General features: G+C 38.1%; 1 protein-coding gene and 2 pseudogenes across 1 annotated transcript; all 3 read left to right on the forward strand.

Annotated features, from left to right (window-relative positions):
- The first annotated feature begins 9,856 nt into the window (after nucleotides 1-9,856).
- On the forward strand, nucleotides 9,857-10,792 carry LOC147350636 (olfactory receptor 5I1-like; annotated as a pseudogene).
- A 3,823-nt stretch (nucleotides 10,793-14,615) lies between these two features.
- Nucleotides 14,616-15,609, forward strand: LOC147350637 (olfactory receptor 5W2-like; annotated as a pseudogene).
- A 561-nt stretch (nucleotides 15,610-16,170) lies between these two features.
- LOC147350638 (olfactory receptor 5W2-like) lies at nucleotides 16,171-20,451 on the forward strand. Its single transcript, XM_086362322.1, has 2 exons — nucleotides 16,171-16,175; nucleotides 19,953-20,451. The coding sequence occupies exons 1-2, from the start codon at nucleotides 16,171-16,173 to the stop codon at nucleotides 20,449-20,451; spliced, it is 504 nt and encodes a 167-aa protein (XP_086218448.1).
- Nucleotides 20,452-21,402: the final 951 nt, after the last annotated feature.

The following is a 21,402-nucleotide window of genomic DNA, read 5'->3' on the forward strand; positions in this document are numbered from 1 at the left end:
ACGAAAGAGCCTGGTGGGCCACAGTCCATGGGGTCGCTAAGAGTCGGACAAGACTCAGCGGCTTCACTTTCACTTTTCACTTTCATGCATTGGAGAAGGAAATGGCAACCCACTCCAGTGTTCTTGCCTGGAGAATCCCAGGGACGGGGGAGCCTGGTGGGCTGCCATCTATGAGGTCGCACAGAGTCGGACACGACTGAAGCGACTTAGCAGCAGCAGCAGCAATGTACATGCTTATTATCATCCTCACATAGTGGAAAGACTGGAAAAGCAAACATGACTTATTTGGATAAAAACAAAAGTGGCTGCATAACCTGAACAATTCAGTGGCTCTTCTTTCTGAGTGTAGTAGTCGTGCTATCTAAAGATTTCCAGAAGTTGGAAACCAGCAGCAACATTGCAAGATTTGAGAAGAAAAATTTTGATGAGACTGAGTTTATAAAATAAGTGTAACTTGGGTAGGATTTGAATAGCTTTAATATTTCTTACTTTAAATATGATTTTACATTGATAATTCCACTTAAGATTCATAAAATCTTGCTCTATTTGACAAAGAAAAGCAAAGTTAAGAATAAAAAAATATTTCAGTAAATTAAGAACACTGTATTTTTTATTGCAAGTTCTGTATTTTTACTTCTTCTGGCTATTTTTTGAACCTGAGTTTCAGTATGATTTTCAAATGGACTACCCTGTGTGAAAAAATGAAAGTGTTATTAGCTCAAGGATGTCTGACTCTTTGTGACCCCATAGACTGTAACCCACCAGGCTCCTCTGTTCATGGGATTCTCCAGGCAAGAATACTGGAGTGGGTAGCCATTCCCTTCTCCAGGGGATCTTCTTGACCTAGGGATATTCAAATGTACTATCCTACTTGAACAGAAAGGAATAATTTAGACAGAAGTCCAAAAAATGAGAGAAGACCTTATATAAAAAGAAGATACAATAAAAGAAAAAAAAAAAAAAACTGACAGTAGTTTCTGAAGGCAGAGGTTAACTCATCAAATGTAGGGCATGATGCATAATGGACTGAAAAGACTGATGGCTCATTCAACAAGCAATTTTAATCAGTATCCAAGTATTACACTCTAATTTAAATTAAATAGGTGAATAAACATGGATAAAGGTGTCAGGATAAGGTAATAAAAAAATAGGCACTGTTTCATAGTCTTATACACATAAAATCATATCTTAATAATGTCACCTATCAGACCCCTGTTTCTGATCATTTTAAAGACTCAGTCTAAGCATTTTTATATTTCTTAAAATCACATTTTCATTGGGAAAATTCTATAATAATAAGTTAAGTTTAAATACCTTCTGATCCTTAATATATATTATATGTAAAATATAAATATATATAAGTAGCCTGAAATATTGTAGCTGGTAAAGTAGATTCATGTTCAGCTTTCCTTTTCCTAGGGAAAAGGAATTCCCCAGGGTGCTCAAGTGTTGGATGGACTGTTCCTTCTGCCCCATATGTGTGTCTACACTTCTGTAGCTGAAATGTTGACCCTCGTCCTCACTTAAAACTGTTAGAATATGGATATAGGTGTGTCTCTTCTTTACAATGGCTTCGTCTCTGTGAACTTTCAAATTAGTTAGCACATACCATGGAAGTTATGTATGATATACTGAAAACAATGATGTAATTTGTAACTGCTACAAGAGTGGGTGAAAAGAGTATAATTTCTAGACACACACACCCTCTACACTTGAACTGTACTGGTCTAAAAAGACTGATGATTCTTTCAACAAGCAATTTTAATCAGTATCCAAGTACTACAGTCTACACTGAATTAAATAAGTAAATAAAACAGGAGGGTACAGGAGGTTGTTCTGAATTTTGGGTAGAAATCCTTGCTTACATCTTGGGGTCTATTGTAAAGAAACAATCAAGTTGACTCATTTTAATTTATTCAATAAATTAAGAAATTGCTTTTGTGAGAAAACATACTATATACTCCATAGAAAGATGTATAGACTATCACAAGAAGCTTAAAATCTAGCTACAGCAAAGGACAAGTACTTAATGAAGATGGGCAACCTCAGCTCAACATACTCACACTCACATAAACAAACGTACACAAAACAAAAAACCCACAAGAATGAATGGATTAAATGGGGCCAGCAGAACAGCAGCAATTACCAAGGATGTGAGTAATTTAGGAAGATCACAGAGATGAATTGTGGCTGATGTTTCTTTCATGCAGTAAGTATGTGAGGGGTGAGCATTCTAGTTAGAACTCCTAGCTGAAACCTAAGTGCCAGATGTACCTACTTCTTATCTCTTGGGTGTTCCTGGACAGAAAGATCAGCTTAATGATTCTTTTGTCCAAGTTGGAAAATCTGAATAAAAATTATGACCACTGGGACTTCCCTGGTGGTCCCGTGGTTAAGACTCCCTGATTCCACTGCAAGGGTCCAGATTTGATCCCTAGCCTGGGAACTAGGATCCCACATGCCTTGTGGCCAAACTGAAATGAATAAATGAATAAAAACAGAAATTATATATTTAAAAAATGACTGTTGCTTTTATAGACATTGCATTGAAATACACACTTTTAAAAAATAAATAGTATCCCATAATACTCAATGGTCAGCTCACTGATTTGGTTTTATAGTAAAAGGGCTAAATATGCATAACATCAAAGACAAACACAATTTGGAAATAACACTGGAAGATCATCATTTTAAAACTATCTTTTTCCCCAAAACAATTTTAAGTGGCTTACAAATTTTGAATTGATTATAATGGAAAACAGAATACAGAGGTGAAAATAGCCCCCAGTCCCTCCCAGCATCAGAGTCTTTTCTAATGAGTCAACTCTTCACATGAGGTGGCCAAAGTAATGGAGTTTCAGCCTCAGCATCAGTCCTTCCAATGAACACCCAGGACTAGTCTCCTTTAGGATGGACTGGTTGGATCTCCTTGCAGTCCAAGGGACTCGCAAGAGTCTTCTTCAACACCACAGTTCAAAAGCATCAATTCTTCGGTGCTCAGCTTTCTTCACAGTCCAACTCTCACATCCATACATGACAACTGGAAAAACCATAGCCTTGACTAAGCAATAGCGATGAAATTACTGACTTCATTCCATTAGCAAGTGTCAAGTCTTCTGCAGCCAGATTTAGCTAATATATTCTGTTCAGTGCCTACTTCAACTGCCTTTCAGAGGAAGTTTGCTTTCACCTCTAAAGGGACACAAGATACTTTACTTGACTACTCATAGGGTAGCTCGGCCATCTCATACAATTTTTTCAAGATATTAACTGCATTCAACTCCTTCTGGAAATATGGATATGACACTGTGTATCAAGGGATTCAGGCTTCCCCAGTGGCTCAGCAGTAAAGAGTGTGCCTGCTGAGCTGCAGGAGATGCAGGCTCAGTCCCTGGGCCAGGAAGATCCCCTGGGGGAGAGTATGGCAATCCACTCCCATATTCTTTCCTAGAGAGTCCCATAGACAGAGAAGTCTGGTGAGCTGCAGTCCACTGGGTCACAAAGAGTCAGACACGACTGAAGCAACTTAGGACTCATGCACATAAAGGGACTCGTTTGGCAGATTCATTTAGGACCATGGGAGGAGGTCATCTGGAGAAGGTGACATCTGGTTGACTGGCACACTGGACCTGCATGCGCCTCACCCTCTCCCTTGTCTTTATAATGTGCATTCTGTCCATCATTCCTTCAGTGAGAGATATTTCCAAAGACCAGACAAGCAGTCTTGAGAGAGCAACTTGCTGTTGAGACCATCTGGACAGTATACATGCTTGAAGCTGGTCAAGACCTCTATATACATATTTGAAATTCTGACTGGTGGGTATTGAGATCTACTTGTCTCACAGCCTCCCATGAAAAGCCCTATATGTGAGACTATAAGAAATAGTTTGATGCTTATTCTAGAACATGAGTTCAACTTTAATTTAATTGTATTTTACTGACCTGCCTTAAAGTTAATTCAACTTATTGGGATATCAGGGCTTCCCCAGTGGTTCAATGATAAAGAATCCACCTACAGTGCAGGAAACCCAGGTTTGATCACTGGGTCAGCAAGATCCCCTGGAGGAGGAAATGGCAACCCACTCGGGTATTCTTGCCTAGAGAATTCCATGGATAGAGGAGCTTGGTGGGTTACAGTCCATGGGGTTGCAAAGAGTCAGACATGACTTAGAGACTAAACAACAACAAGAATATCTGGGTGTTGACACCAAGGATGAGAAGAATCAGGACTTTTTGTTTGATGATGGTTTCCTGGAACCTGAGAGTCACAGTTTCCTGCACAGAGAGGAGTGTTATCAATTTACCAGGGAATGAGAGAATTTCTTAAAAGAAAATTTAAATTTCTGGAAAAAAAAAAAACATATATATACAGTGAGAAACAGAGTACTAACATAATTGGAAATCTCAATTACACAAAAATCTTTAAGAACACTGAAAGTTTATTTTTCAGGACTGACTCAGAGGCATAGTGACTAGATTAGATAGTTGTCTCTGGTGCCATCTACTGTCTGAAAGATGTAAGAATTCTAGGATCTACAGTATATGGGAAACACTTTTAAAGTTCATTCCTCTCAAGCAGTGCCAATGTGGAAGAGCATTTGCTAGGAAAGTCTGCTTTCTTAAGGCTGATTCATGGTGAGCATGTAAGTATTTGAGTGGAAGTAGCATATATTTTCTTGATGACCTCCTTTACCACATTAGTTGCCAAGTTCCAAACCAAAGATCCTTAATACAAACCCTTTTGACCTTGTCATTTTTCATCCAATCCTTTGCTTTTAAAAATTCAATGTATCAATGAATCCATTCAATAAGTTGCTAATTTAGATGTATTTTTCAATTCTATTTTATCTTCTAAGGTTTCCAATCATTTGCGGAATGCCTCCCAACTTTTGTCGTTTTCAATTTTTTTTTTTTGACAATTTTCTTTAGGATGTTTTTAGAATCATTTTAAAATTCTTACTTGCCAACTCCAATTTTGGTTCAATGTGTATTTGCTTTTGGCATTTTCCCTCTTGTATGGGCATAAAATCTTTCCTGTTATCATGTTAGTAATTTGTTTATTACTTGCCGTACAGACTACAAAGACGTTCTACAGGATTTCTCAAATCAATGAAGCTTCAGTTACTTTTCTGATGCAATTAAGAGTGATAAGCTCCATTCAATAGAAAACTGATTCTTTTGGTTTTGGCAACATGCACTGTATCTCCAGTTCACCCCTCTTACTAGGGCATAGTGATCTAGGACTTTCACATAAATACTTGAGCTTTCTTAATCTCCTCAGCACGAAAGTAATATAGAATTGTCTATTCTTGTATTTCAGAGGTTTTTGACATATCTTTAACCCCTCACTCCAAGCAACTTAAAATTTGGCAAATGCTGTGAAGGGAAAACAGCTCTGTGTGTGTAGCCATGCAAATTTCCCAGTTTGTGTACTCTGCTGCTGCTGCTGCTAATTCACTTCAGTCGTGTCTGACTCTGTGCAACCCCGTAGACAGCAGCCCACCAGGCTCCCCCGTCCCTGGGATTTTCCAGGCAAGAACACTGGAGTGGGTTGCATTTCCTTCTCCAATGAATGAAAGTGAAAAGTGAAAGTGATGTCGCTCAGTCGTGTCTGACTCTTAGTGACCCCATGGACTTCAGCCTACCAGGCTCCTCTGTCCATGGGATTTTCCAGGCAAGATTTCTGGAGTTGGGTGCCATCGCCTTCTCCAAGGGTACTCTAGTACTGTGTAATCACCAAAAGTTCTGAAAGTTTTTCTGAGAGCAGCTGAAACATCATTGTTTTAGTGAAACCGTCATACAAAATGCACATAAGAACAATCAAGTTGATGATGAAAAACTGTATTTAGTAATTGGGATGGTTTTGCCTCCCTTTGGTGCTCTCAGGCATACGACTCTTATTTAAAAGTCCTTCTGGGACTTTCCTGGTGGTCCAGTGGTTAAGAGTCCACCTGCCACTACAGAGGACATGGGTTCAATCCCTGGTCCAGGAAGATAACCACAAGCCACATTCCATCTAAGCTGTGCACCACAACTGCTGAACCTGTGATATTAGAGCCCATGGTCTAGAGCCTATGGTCTGCAACAGAAAGTAGCCCTACTCTCTGCAACTAGAGAAAGCCCATGCACAGCAAGGAAGATCCTGCACAGCCAAAAATAGACAGATAGGTAGATAGATAATTTTTTAAAAATAAAGTCCTTTCGTCTTCTCAGAAGGCACCTACGATAACAGGTTCTATAGCATCCCCCGTGGGTCTCACCCTTCAGTGCAACAAAAAATATTACATTTCAGTGCTGAGGGCATCAAGTAACATTTTTAGGAACTTCCTGTGGTTTTTGAAATACTTTAAATGAGAGCTACATTTTAAAATATATGAACTATTTAAAAGAACCTCTACAGTATTAGAGTGTAGGACTCTAGTGGGATTTCAAGTGTCAGAAAAAAACAACCACAATATTACTGAGAGTAAAAATTGCCTCTTCAAACTAACACTAACAGAATTGCTATTATAATTATGAAGCTGTTTCAAAATAATAATTCACAATAACCTACTAATTATTCCCTAGGAATCTCTTGGAAATGAACATGCTTGGAATCTTTGGTTATTAGGTCCCTAATGACTTGAGAATGTATACAAAAGTCCTTGGTTCTATTGGTGAAATTATTCATCTAGGTAATAGGAAAATGTCTCCTCCTTTGGTAAGTAGCTTCTGTGTCTACCAGATTGGGTTTATTGATGCAAAAATAGAATTTTATGGATCTGAGACCTCTGATATGTGTCAAAATAGTTACAAAATCATATGTATTAGCATATTACCCATGAATAAATTTACCTGTGTCATTCTTCTATAGCTTCTACAGGGATCCGAGACACTTACCTTGTTTAAATAATTTTTTTTTGTTAACAGAAATAAACTGAAACATGATTGGCTGTCATGTAGCCAACTGAAACATGATAGTTTCAGTTAATTTATTTTCTATTCTAACATTGTTTTGCTATACATTTATGAAAAATTTAGCAAATCACTTCAGTTTGATTGAATCTTTTTGGTCATTCCCATTGAAAGCAAGAATCCAAGATTCACTCTCATCTCTGACTTTTCCCCTCGTGTTTCTCTTCTCACTCACATTTCTCTACATGGATGGTGCTGGTGGTGGTGGTAGAGATGATTTAGTTACTAAGTCGCGTTCAGCTCTTCATGGACTGTGGCCCCGCCCAGCTCCTCTGTCCATTGGATTTCCCAGGTCAGAATACTAGAATGGGTTGCCATTTCTTTCACCAGGGAATCTTCCTGACCAGGGATCAAACCCAGGTCTCCTGCATTGTAGGCAGATTCTTTAAGGGCTGAGCCACCAGGGAAATCCTTCTTAGTCTATTGGAAGGGATGCTCGCTGTGAGTCCCAGAGAGTAATGGACTGTGTTTTCAGGAAATAACTGAGTCATTCTGCGCTGCCTTCAGCAAGTCTGCACCACAGCCTGTCTCACAGAGGCTGCACTGTTAATTCTCTAACCACCTTCATGGTTGTCCTCATGAACTTTGACTTCACACATATCTGAATTTGAATTATACCTGTCAACTACTTACGGAGTGACTCAGAACATTAAGCTTCAATGTCCCCATGCAACAAAGAGAATCAATAATGAGAATCTAGCTTACACAGCCAATCTGTCTTGAAGTTTTGGAGGCAGGAGCCTGGGCTCCAATCCTATTTTCATCATGTCTTAGCTCTCCAGCTCTTTGTGCTTTAGCTCCCTCAACTGTAAGAGAAAGACGACAGTGACAGCAACTGCATGAAACTTTGTGAGTGTACTTTTGTGTGACAAGTAAATAAATTATATGTAAAGTGTTTAGAATATTGCATTTCACGTCACAATCATTATATACATGATAACTATTATTTTAAAAATCTGGTGACATAGTTCTAATTATTAGCTAGGGATAAGCGAGAGCAGTGGGGTCGTTTCTGTTGTTGTTTAGTCGTTAAGCCGTGTCTGACTCTTTGTGACCCCACGGATTGTAGCCCATCAGGCCTCTCTGTCCATGAGATTCTCCAGGCAAGGACACTGGAGTGGGTTCCCATTTCCTTCTCTAGAAGGTCTTCCCAGATCAGGGATTGAATCCACATCTCCTGCTTTGGCAAATGGATTCTTTCTTTACTGCTGAGTAGAGAGCAGTGGAGTAATTGAAACTAATTTTCACCCTTTACCTATTATGTGCCAGTCTATCTAAAGTGAGACAGTGAAAAAGTATAGATAGATAGTTTTCCTAATTTAACCTGGCAGAGAAACCATGTGAAATACCATTGTCATTATTATAGTAAAATTTTAAATATATATAATGTTATATGTAATAATATACATATAGTATATGTATTAAGTATAGCAGATTCTCTCTCTATATATATATATTACACACACACACACACACATAATTTTGCAAGGTCATACAGTCCAGGTGGCTAATATGAGATTCTAACCAAATGCTTATTAACTCTAAATTTAGGTCTTATCATTTCTGAACACTCTGATTACCTTGAAAACAGGCAAAATAAGAATAAACTAACTACTATTTTAACAAGGTACGCATCTCATTCACACTCTTTGAGGTAATAACATAAGACAGCATCCTAACCCTTCTAATTCTCTTAGACTTTTCTGTGCCTATGGTATAGCATACTTTTAGTGATTACATGATATTACAACAATGAAGTTCTTAGCCCTGTAGCTGTCTCAATATTTTTATATAAGTGAGAGGATGACCCCAACCATTTGTTCTAGCCAACTGTGGCTCTAGTAACAAAGCTCATTGGAGGTTTCACTTGCTTGTTTTATAGATTTCCAAGTCATCTTTCAAGGGTACAATAAAAAAGTCTTATATTTCAAAGTCATGTTCAAATTCTCCTTGCTTCCAGAAAATCTCTGAGATTACAGAAATAGAAATTGACAAAATTCTTAGACTCAATTATCCTGAATTATATTAGGATAAAAATTAAACACAGCTATTTTTGTTTGCTCACATATATAATTAGTGAGGAGGCTATGTAGAGTGATTTTTAAAGATGAGAAGTTAACTTAATACTAATTTTTTGCCCACTTTACTCAGTCATCTAATATTTATGCTGTGCTTACTAGAAGCCAAGAATGATAAAGAATGCCAAAGAGAAAAGCAGTTAATCACTTTAATCTCCTTCACTTAGTATCTTGACAGGATTTAAGGAATTGCCTTAAACTCATCCCTGACTAAAACATGCTCTCAGCTGATGTTTACTGACATTTGCTTTCATTTCACTAATATCATTTTTGCTTTTATTATTTTTTTAATAGCTGAAGTATATCTCATTGCATCACTCTAATTACAGTCAAGAGTGCAACACACTACTATCTATTAAATACTGGACAGAAAGAGTACATTGTTCTAGAATTATCATTACAAGACGTACTCAAGTTAACATACTTTTAATAACAGATATATTTTTCCTCTTATCATCATTTCATTTATTACTTCATTATTCATTTAATCCTCTGTACTAGCTATAGGTCTATACTTGATAATTAAAAAAAGTAAGAAATATGAGATGTTATCTGCACATGTCTGTCCAGTGGAAGAACTAGCTTATAATCAAACAAATAAAATAAACTATCAACCATGAGATAAAGCTACTAAATTCTGAAATATGTTTCTCAGAATTTATATTTGGAAGGAGATTTGGTCTGGGACTCTTGACTTGATTGCTTGTTTTTTTTTTTGTTGAAACAATAAAATAACCTTATAATTATATCTATTCTCTTTCTCTTTCTATCAACATAGCATCTTAGGATGTTAGAATTCTCATAAGAAGAAAACAGCACAGAATATGGTCTTTTTAGATGGAACCTATACCTTGGTGACTGAGTTTATTCTGTTAGGGTTTCCAACTCATCCTGAACTGCAGATTGTCCTGTTTATCCTGTTTCTGACTTTGTACTCTATGATTTTAATGGGGAACACTGGCTTGATGATGTTAATCAGGGTTGATCCGCACCTTCAAACCCCCATGTATTTGTTCCTTAGTAACCTATCCTTTGTAGACCTTTGCTATTCTTCAGTCATTGTTACCAAAATGCTTGTCAACTTCCTCTCTCAGAACAAGTCAATTTCCTATCACAGCTGTGCCCTGCAGTTCTATTTCTTCTGTACTTTTGCAGATACTGAATCCTTTATCTTGGCTGCCATGGCGTATGACCGCTATGTCGCCATCTGTAACCGTTTACTGTACACGGCTGTGATGTCTTGGGGCAACTGCATATCGTCTTATCATACTTTGGAGGCAATATGAGTTCCCTGGTGCACACATCCTTTGCATTTGCTGAAATGCTATGATAGAAATGTCATTAGTCATTTTTTCTGTGGTCTCCTTCCCTTGCTTAAGTTATCGTGCACAGACACGTCACTTAATGAGTGGCTTCTCTCCACATATGGCAGCTCAGTGGAAATTATCTGCTTCATCATCATCATCATCTCCTACTTTTACATTCTCCTCTCAGTCTTAAAGATCCGTTCTTCCAGCGGGAGGAAGAAGACTTTCTCTACCTGTGCTTCTCACCTGACATCCGTGGCCATCTACCAGGGAACTCTGCTCTTCATTTACTCACGACCCAGCTACCTGTATTCTCCCAACACTAGAGAAATCATCTCAGTGTTCTACACCATCATCATCCCAGTGCTGAATCCCTTGATTTATAGTTTGAGAAACAAAGACGTAAAAGACGCTGCTAAAAGGGTCTTAAAACCAAAGCTAAATCCCTCCTGAGATATAAGGTTCCAGGATTCATCTAAATCGCTGATTACAAACTCCAGCTGTGTGTATGCTCAGTTGTGTCCAACTCTTTGCGACCCCACCAAGTGCTTTTGTCCTTGGAATTATCCAGACAAGAATACTGGAGCGAGTTGCCATTTCCTCCTCCAGGGACTCTTCCTCACCCAGGGATGGAACCTGTATCTCTTGCTTATCCTGCATTGACAGGCGGATTCTTTACCCCTGCAATGCCTGGGACAAACTGTAGCTAAGAACCTTCAATAACCTTGCCAGCACATACCCAATTTCTCATACAAGCATTTTATCAAACACTTGTTTTCACAGAGCCAAACACATTTAATAGCCCCCAGATAAAAGAAACATTTAAAAGTTTCAAAATTGCTGCAAACTAATAGTTGGATAACTTTCCAACTATTCAGTTCAGTCACTCAGTGATGTCTGACTCTTTGCAACCCCATGGACTGCAGCACGCCAGGCTTCCCTATCCATCACCAACTCCCGGAGCTTGTTCAAACTCATGTCCATCGAGTTGATGATGCCATCCAACCATCTCATCCTCTGTCGTCTCCTTCTCCTCCTGCCTTCAGTCCTTCCAGCTATGGGGTCTTTTCCAATCAGTCAGTTCTTCATATCAGGTGACCAAAGTATTGGAGCTTCAGCTTCGGCATCAGTCCTTCCAATGAATATTCCTTTGTTATTGACTGGTTTGATCTTCTTACAGGCCAAGGGATTCTCAAGAGTCTTCTCCAACACGACGGTTCAAAAGCATCAATTCTTTGGCGCTCAGCTTTCTTTATGGTCCATCTTTCACATCCATACATGACTACTGGAAAAACTATAGCTTTGACTCGACAGACCTTTGTTGCTAAAGTAATGTCTCTGCTTTTTAATATGCTGTCTAGGTTTGTCATACTTCTTCTCCCATGGAGCAAGCATCTTTTAATTTCATGGCTGCAGTTATCATCTGCAGTGATTTTGGAGCCCAAGAAAATAAAGTCTGTCAATTCCAACCATTAGGAGCTGGGAGTTAATGCTAGAACAGATTGTAATAGGTTTTCTTAAAAGATTTAGTAAGAACCTCAGAGATTGTGTCTGTGTGTGTTTTCATGTGTAGAATATCTCACTAACAAGATTGCATTTATGAAATTACTGGATTAGGGAGGAAGCCATATTCCTTTGGTTTCTGTGCTATCTCTTGTACCCAACTAGTCAATTGCACTTTGATCAAGTTACTTATTTTTTCTGTCTCAATTGTCTGACCTGTAAAATGAGGAGAGTATAGTACCTACATCAATTACTGTTGCATGTTTGACTAAATGCTGACAATCATGCCTGAATCATTTTAAACACTTGATAGATCTTAAATACATATATTTCTTTAATCAATTAAAATACATAAAGTGCAACAAGATGGTGTGAGGCAGGGGTGCTAGGAAAGCAATCAAAACAATATCAAATACCTTTTCTTAAATGCTGTCCGATAACAAGTCAAGAACCTTCTATACCCAATCTAATCCAAATTAATTTGAAAACTTTTTCTAAGTGGCATCTTGTAGACTAAAGGTTAATTGCAAGCAGAGTATTTGTTTTCCTCCCTATCTTTTATTTTTATGTGTGAAAGTATTACTGAAAGTATGGAACATCCTTCTCTGGTATCTCAGAAACACAATGAGCTACTGAGCATATAACCTGTGTCTTCAATGGCCGGTCAACTGACATGACATTCAGAAGCGCCACAGAGAACAGTCACTTGAAGCCTGGACATAAAAGGACATGTATGATTTCAAAATACATTTCTATAACTTATATTTTTGCTGTTTGTTATTATTTTCATCATTATTATTTATTATATCATTATTTAATTGCCATTTATATATCTGTTGGTGAGGTATCTGTTCAAATCATGTCCCTATTTTTAATTGGGTTGTGTTTTTATTATTTATAAACATTTTTGTAAGTCTAGCTACAAATTCTTTGTTGCAAAAATGTTTTACAAATATTTTCTTCCTTTCATCTATAAATCTAACATCTATCTATATTACATAATAATACATAGCATTACATAATAATGCAAAACATTAAAAATGATTTCATAAAATTACGTAACAGGAATAATTAATAATCAACAAAACATTTTTTCCCCTCTGCTTATATTCTGTTCATACTGCTTCAGTTTTTGCTTGCTATATAAACACTATCTCAAAATGGCACAGGTTAAATAACTGGGCTGAATTGTGTTATTCTTCATGTTGACCGTGGTCAGATTGTATCAACCTATACAGGATCCCACGGACAGAGGAGCCTGGTGGGCTACAGTCCAGGGGGTCTCAAAACAACAACCACCAAGTATAAACATTAGTTTGAAGGTTCTTGTTGTTTTATTTCAAAAGTACCTTACAAATAACAACCTGTGAAAAACTGAACTTCATGTGAACAATATATCATATTCTTTAGGTCTAAAAAATATACACGTCATTCATATTCCAATTTTCACATATTATGCAAGACACACAAATGTGCAAACATGTGACACACATATAAATGCAAGGAAACACAATGGAGGTAAGTCTATATATTTCAGAAACAATTGAAAGTGAAAGTCTCTCAGTCGTGTCTGACTCTTTGTGACCCCACGAACTATATAGTCCATGGAATTCTCCAGGCTAGAATACTGGAGTGGGTAGCTATTTCCTTCTCCAAGAGCTCATTCCCAACCCAAGGATCAAACCCAGGTCTCCCTCATTGCAGGCAGATTCTTTACCAGCTGAGCTACGAGGGAAGCCCACAGCATTTACTATCACTCATCTCATTCCCATTTTATAAAGAAAAAGTCTTTTTTATATTTCACTGGAGTGGGTAGCTGTTCTTTTCTCCAGGGGATCTTCCCAACCCAGGGATTGAACCCAGGTCTCCCACATTGCAGGTAGATTCTCTACCATCTGAGCCACCAGTGAAGTGCAAGAATATTGGAGTGGGTAGCCTACCCATTCTCCAGGGATCTTCCTGGCACAGGAATCAAACCAGGGTCTCCTGTATTGCAGGCTGATTCCTTACCATCTGAGCTACAGGGTAGCTCAAGAGATAAAAATATATGTATTAAATAAGTTTGTAGAAATGTTTCCCTTCAATGAGAAAAGAGACTCTTTGGCACCAGACAATTCCCACAAAAAGGTAATTAATATTATGACAAAACAAAAATACACATCTAGAGAACTGCTCATTAATACTTGCTTAATGTCTCACCAAGTACCGAACATAACATAAACCAAAACCAGAAACATAATTATTTCATTATGATCAATCCATGATATGCTCATTATTTCTGGAACTGATACAGATACTCTTAAAACAATCATGATTTTGAGAAATATTAAAATTGTTATCTTGGTTTGTATCCACAGGAATATTCACAGAAAATGCTTAGTCCTGAAGCTTACAGCCAGGTATCTCTAACACTAGAGTCTCAACCACATTATTTTGAAGAGGAGAAGACAGGTAAATTCATCAAATGTATTCTCTGAAGTAAAGAAAGGAAGGCTCAGAGACAAGCTTGTAGAAAGTAACATGCCTCACAAATTACATTTAGATTTGGTTCAGTTTCCCAATGTTCTATACCAGGTATATGTTTTTATTGAATAATAACAGTTATGCCTTTTTAAAGAGTACGTGCATGAATGTATAATTTTCTGACTATAAAGACAATTGCAGATAGAATTGTGTTCTATCTTATGATATACTGCAGATGTGCAGAAGTGTTACACATCCATGTGTCCTTTTCTTGATCATTTTCTGAAAGCTTAGACAAGAACAAAGAAAAATGGATGGAGGGAATTGCTCCTCCATGACTGGATTCATTTTCTTGGGAATTACTGATAACACCGAGGACAAAGCAACCATACTTACCATGGTTCTAATTGTTTATCTCATTGGCCACTTGGCAAATCTTGGGATGCTATTCCTGATTAAGATGGATCCCCAGCTGCACACATCCATGTACTTTTCCCCTGGTCACCTCTCCTCTGTGTCCTCTGCTGTTCCACTGCAATTCACCCTGAGATGCTCTTGGACCTATTTGCCAAGAACAAATCAATCCCCTTCTATGGCTGTGCTCTGCAATTCTTGGTCTTCTGTATCTTTGCTGACTCTGAGTGTCTCCTGCTGGCAGTCATGGCCTACGACCAGTACAAGGCCATCAGCAGCCCCTCGCTCTATGTGGTCAGCATGTCCGGCGGGTGTGCTCCCTGCTCTTGGCTGGGGTTTACCCGGTGGGAATGGCAGATGCTCTGATACACACGGCATTATCATTTCGCTTTTGTTTCTGTGGGTCAAATGAGATTAACCATTTCTTCTGTGATTTACTTCCACTTTTCCTCCTCTCCCGCTCTGATATACAGGTAAATGAATTGGTGTTATTCACTACTTTTGGTTTTATTGAACTGAGTACCATTTCAGGAGTCCTTTTCTCTTATTATATCATCCTATCAATCTTGAAGATCCACTATTCTGAGGGGAAGTTCAAAGCTTTCTCCATCTGCACCTCTCATTTAAATGTTGTGACAATTTTCTAGGGAACTGTACTTTTCTTGTACTTCAGGCCAAATACTTCCTACTCTCCACATCAAGACAAAATGACCTAATTGTTCTACACCCTTGTGATTCCCATGTTAAATCCTCTGTTATATAGCCTACAGAACAAAGATGTGAAACAGGCCCTGAAAAACTGGGAAATGAAAGGTGGTTTTAAAGGGTGTGCTATAAACATAGAGACACACATACATATGTCTGTTGTTTTTGTAAAATTATATTCATGATCCAAGGGAAATGAAATTGTTTCAAATACTTTAAAGGAATGAATAACTATTTTTAATACAGTATAATCTTTAAAAATACTACCGTTCCAAAACACAGCTTTCATTGTGTATAACAACTAATATATAGCACTTCCTTTTTGCCAAATACTTCCAGAATTTTGCAATTTTGTCAAATATTATGATTAATTCTTTCATTCAAATATTATTTCAATTACACTAAGATTTATTGTATATTTACTGAGAGAACTTTGAGCATTTAGGTCCTTTATATTCTATGATACACACTGCATTTTCTATATTAATAACTATAAGCTAGAGCTAATAGCAAGCATGAATTAACTACACAGTCAGGTAATTCCTAAGAAGCCTCAAAATCACTCTGAAATAAAAATTGAGGACTATAAATCCAGCAGAGGCAAGACTATCAAAAGAGAAAAGGCAGTCTCTTCAATAAGTGGTGCTGGGAAAATTGTACAGCCAGAGTAAATGAATGAAATTGGAATATTCTCTAACACTGTACACAAAAATAAGTGCAAAATGGATTAAAGACATAAATATAAGATGAGGTATTACAAAACTCTTAGAGGAAAACATAGGCATAACAGTCTTTGACATTCATCGCAGCAATATATTTTTTTGTATCCACTTCCTAAGGCAACAGAAATAAAAACAAAAATAAACAAATGGACCTATTTAAACTAAAACAACAACAAAAACTTCTGCACAGCAAAGGATACCATAAACACAGTGAAAGGACAACCCATAGAATGGGAGACAATATTTGTAAACCATGTGAGCAACTAGGGATTAATTTCAAAATTTACAAACAGCTAATGCAGCTCAGTATACAAAAAAAAAAAAATCCAAACAAAAACATGCACAGAAGATCTGAATAGACATTTCTCCAAACAAAACATACAGGTGGTCAAGAGGCACATGAAAAGATTATCAACACGTGAATCATTAAAGAAACACAAATTAAAACCACAAAGAGATATTATCTCACACTGGTTAAAATGGCCATAATCAAAAAGCCTACAAACAATAAATGCTGGAGAGGGTGTCACTTAATTTCAGTTCACTCAGTCGTGTCCAACTCTTTGTGACCCCATGGACTGCAGCACGCCCGACCTCCCTGTCCATCACCAACTCCCAGAGCTTACTCAAACTCATGTCCATTGAGTCACTGATGCCATCCAACCATCTCATCCTCTGTCATCTCCTTCTTCTCCTGCTGTCAATCTTTCCCAGGCATGAGGGTCTTTTCAAATGAGTCAGCTCTTCACATCAGGTGGCCAAAATGTTGGAGTTTCAGCTTCAGCATCAGTCCTTCCAATGAATATTCAGGACTGATCTCATTTAGGATGGACTGGTTGGATCTCCTTGCAGTCCAAGGGACTCTCAAGAGTCTTCTCCAATACCACAGTTCAAAAGCATCAATTCTTCGGTGCCCAGCTTTCTTTCTAGTCCAAATCTCACATCCATACATGACTACTGGAAATAGCCTTGACTAGATGGACCTTTGTTGGCAAAGTAATGTCTCTGCTTTTTAATATGTTGTCTAGGTTGGTCATAAGTTTTCTTCCAAGGAGTAAGCGTCTTTTAATTTCATGGCTGTAGTCACCATCTGCAGTGATTTTGAAGCCTAAAAAAATAAAGTCAGCCACTGTTTCCACTGTTTTTCCATCTATTTGCCATAAAGTGATGGGATCGGATGCCATGATCTTTGTTTCCTGAATGTTGATCTTTAAGCCAACTTTTTCACTCTCCTCTTTCACTTTTACCAAAGGCTTTTTAGTTCTTCTTCACTTTCTGCCATAAGGTTATATTATTTTTCCTGGCAATCTTGATTCCAGCCTGTGCTTCATCCATCCCAGCATTTCGCATGATGTACTCCGCATATACGTTAAATAAGCAGGGTGACAATAAACAGCCTTGACGTACTCCTTTTATTTGTAAATAGACTCCTTCCTATTTGGAACCAGTCTGTTGTTCCATGTCCAGTTGCTTCCTGACCTGCATACAAATTTGTCAAGAGGCAGGTCAGGAGAGGGTGTGGAGAATAGAAAAACCTCCTACACTGTTGTGGGAATGTAAATTGGTACAACCACTATGGAGAACAGTATGAAGGTCTCTTAAAAACTTAAAAATGGAGCTAGCACATGACCCAACCATCCCAATCCAGGGCATATATTCAGATAAAGCTGTAGTTTGAAAGGATATGTGTACCCCAGTGTTCATTGCAGTGCCCACGAGAGAGGGTGTGTATCTATCTCAGAAGAATTTATTGTCTCTTGTCTCATTTCCATTTTATAATATTAGAGCCCATTTAAAATCCAAACAGATGCAAATGTGTTCTATTGTTTTCAATTCCTTTTAGATCTTTTCTTTCACTCATCAAGTGACTTGATTTTTGACAACTATCTCTGCAAAGGGGTAATGAGTATTGTGACAGATCAATAATAAATTACTAGGAATAAAGGTTGAAAATACTTAGATGTCTCACTAACTATTAAACACAACATAAAACCAGTAACAAAATAGTGATCATTATTATTAGTCAGTGACAGGGTCATTATTTCAGGAATTAATACAAATATTCTTAAGCCAATCATGTAGTGAGAAACATTAAAGCTGTAATCCCATTTTGTTTCCATGTAAATACTTTCAAGTGGAGAGAATCCTTAGCCCTGTCTACAGCTCAGCATCTCTAATACATTAGAGTCTTGTTCATATTATTTTGAAGAGGAAAAGAGAGGTCAGTTCAGTTCAGTTCAGTTGCTCAGTCATGTCCGACTCTGTGATCCCATGAATCGCAGCAAGCCAAGCTTCCCTGTTCATCACCAACTCCCAGAGTTCACTCAGACTCATGTCCATTGCGTCGGTGATGCCATCCAGCCATGTCATCCTCTGTTGTCCCCTTCTCCTCTTGCCCTCAATCCCTCCCAGCATCAGAGTCTTTTCCAATGAGTTAGCTCTTCGAATGAGGTGGCCAAAGTACTGGAGTTTCAGCTTCAGCATCATTCCCTCCAAAGAAATTGCAGGGCTGATCTCCTTCAGAATGGACTGGTTGGATCTCCTTGCAGTCCAAGGGACTCTCAAGAGTCTTCTCCAACACCACTCCAACAACAGTTCAAAAGCATCAATTCTTTGGTGCTCAGCTTTCTTCAGAGTCCAACTCTCACATCCATACATGACCACTGGAAAAACCATAGCCTTGACTAGATGGACCTTTGTTGGCAAAGTAATGTCTCTGCTTTTGAATATGCTATCTAGGTTGGTCATAACTTTCCTTCCAAGGAGTAAGCATCTTTTAATTTCATGGCTGCAGTCACCATCTGCAGTAATTTTGGAGCCCCAGAAAATAAAGTCTGACACTGTTTCCACTGTTTCCCCATCTATTTCCCATGAAGTGATGGGACCAGATGCCATGCTCTTCATTTTCTGAATGTTGAGTTTTAAGCCAACTTTTTCACTCTCCACTTTCACTTTCATCAAGAGGCTTTTGAGTTCCTCTTCACTTTCTGCCATAAGGGTGGTGTCATCTGCGTATCTGCTGCCAAGTCGCTTCAGTCGTGTCTGACTCTGTGCGACCCCATGGACTGCAGCCTACCAGGCTTCTCCGTCCATGGGATTCTCCAGGCAACTGCATATCTGAGGTTATTGATATTTCTCCCAGCAATTTTGATTCCAGCTTGTGCTTCTTCCATCCCAGCATTTCTCATGATGTACTCTGCATATAAGTTAAATAAGCAGGGTGACAATATACAGCCTTGACGTACTCCTTTTCCTATTTGGAACCAGTCTAAATTAATTCAAATATATCCATTGAGATTAAAAAAAAGTCAGACTCCAACATGACCTTGTAGGAAGTAACATAAATGACATAATAGATTTGGTTCAGTTTCTCAGCAGTCTATTTTAGGCGATTTTTGTTATTGGGTAATAGCTGAAGAAGTGTTAGTCACTCAGTCATGTTGGACTCTTTGTGGCCCCCAAGAACTGTAGCCCACCATCGTCCTCTGTCCATGGAATTCTTCAGGCAAAAATACTGGAGTGAGTAGCCATTCCCTTCTCCAAGGGATCTTCCTGACTTTGGGATCAAACCTGGGTCTCCCATGTTGCAGGCAGATTCTTTATTGTCTGAACCAACAGAGAAGCCCCAATAGATAGCTTTGCCTCTTTAAAGAGTGGGCACATGACTGGATGCTTTTCTGAATACAAAAACACAATTATGGAAAGAAATGTGTTCTGTCTTATGATATTTTGCAGATGTGCAGAAGTGTTACCTACCCATGTATCTTTGTTATTTATTTTTTTTAAATATTTTTCTGAGAGTATAGACAAGAACAAAGAAGATTGGACAGAGACAATTGTTCCTCTGTGAATGAATTCATTTTCTTGGGAATTACTGAGAACACTGAGAACAAAGTGACCCTATTTACCGTGTTTCTCCTTGTTTATCCCATCAGTCTTCTGGAAAATCTTGGAATAATAACCCTGACTAGGATGGACCCCCAGCTGCACACACCCATGTACTTTTTCCTCAGCCGCCTCTCCTTCTGTGACCTCTGCTATTCCACAGCCACTGGCCCCAAGATGCTGGTGGACTTATTTGCCAAGAACAAGTCAATCTCTTTCTGTGGCTGTGCTCTGCAATTCTTGGTTTTCTGTATCTTGGCAGATTCTGAGTGTCTCCTGCTGGCAGTGATGGCCTATGACCGGTACAAGGCCGTGAGCAGCCCCTTGCTCTATGTGGTCAGCATGTCCAGTGGGGCATGTTCCCTGCTCGTGGCTGGGGTTTACCTGGTGGGGAATGGCACCATTTGGCAGATGTTCTGATACACACGACATTAGCATTCCACTTATGCTTTTTGGGTCAAGTGAGATTAACCACTTCTTCTGTGACTTAACTCCACTCTACCTTCTTTCCTGCTCTGATACACAGGTCAATGGATTGACAGGATTTATTGTTTTTGGAGTTATTGAATTGGAGGAGTTTTTCAGGAGTTCTTGTCTCTTATTGTTATATCATCCTTGCAGTCTCAAAGATCCATTTTGCTGAGGGGAGGTTCAAAGCTTTCTCCACCTGCACCTCCCACCTAACTGCTGTGGCAATTTTCCAGGGAACTATGCTTTTTATGTACTTTAGGCCAAGTACCCTTTAGATCAAGATAAAATGACCTCATTGTTTTACACCCTTATGATTCCCATGTCAAATCCTCTGATTTATAGCCTATGGAACAAGGATGTGAAAAATGCCCTAGGAAAACTAAAAATAAAAGGTGGCTTCAAAGATTTATATCACACGTATGCACACACATATAATAATTACTTTTGCAAAATTATATGACACATGAGAAATATAATTTTATCAAGTTATTTAATAAATGAGTAGCTATACTAAAGTTCAGCCATAGGGAATTGTTGCAGTTTTCAAAACTTGTCATGCTTCATTATATATCTTGACCTTATCTATGAAATTTTCTCTGTGCAAAACTTCCTGGCTCTTCGAATTCTATCATATTTTTTGTGTGTATCCATTCATTCAAATATTATTATTTCAAGTATATTAATATTTATCAACTATTTAATTATTCTTTGTCTGCCTCTAAGTGTTTTACATTTCTTGAAAAACCCATTAGTTTGTATAAAAATGTACCTTATAATCTAGATGAATAAAGAAACATTTATTAACTAACCACACATACAATTCATAATAAAGTTTAAGACTTTCATTAATTAAAAAAACAGGGTTAAAAATCTAGGAACAAATGTCAAAACATAGTGTGC

Source organism: Bos grunniens, chromosome 20, assembly GCF_055505025.1.
Source record: "Bos grunniens cultivar Pamir isolate PY7600 chromosome 20, Bosgru_T2T1.0, whole genome shotgun sequence".
Taxonomy (NCBI): domain Eukaryota; kingdom Metazoa; phylum Chordata; class Mammalia; order Artiodactyla; family Bovidae; genus Bos; species Bos grunniens.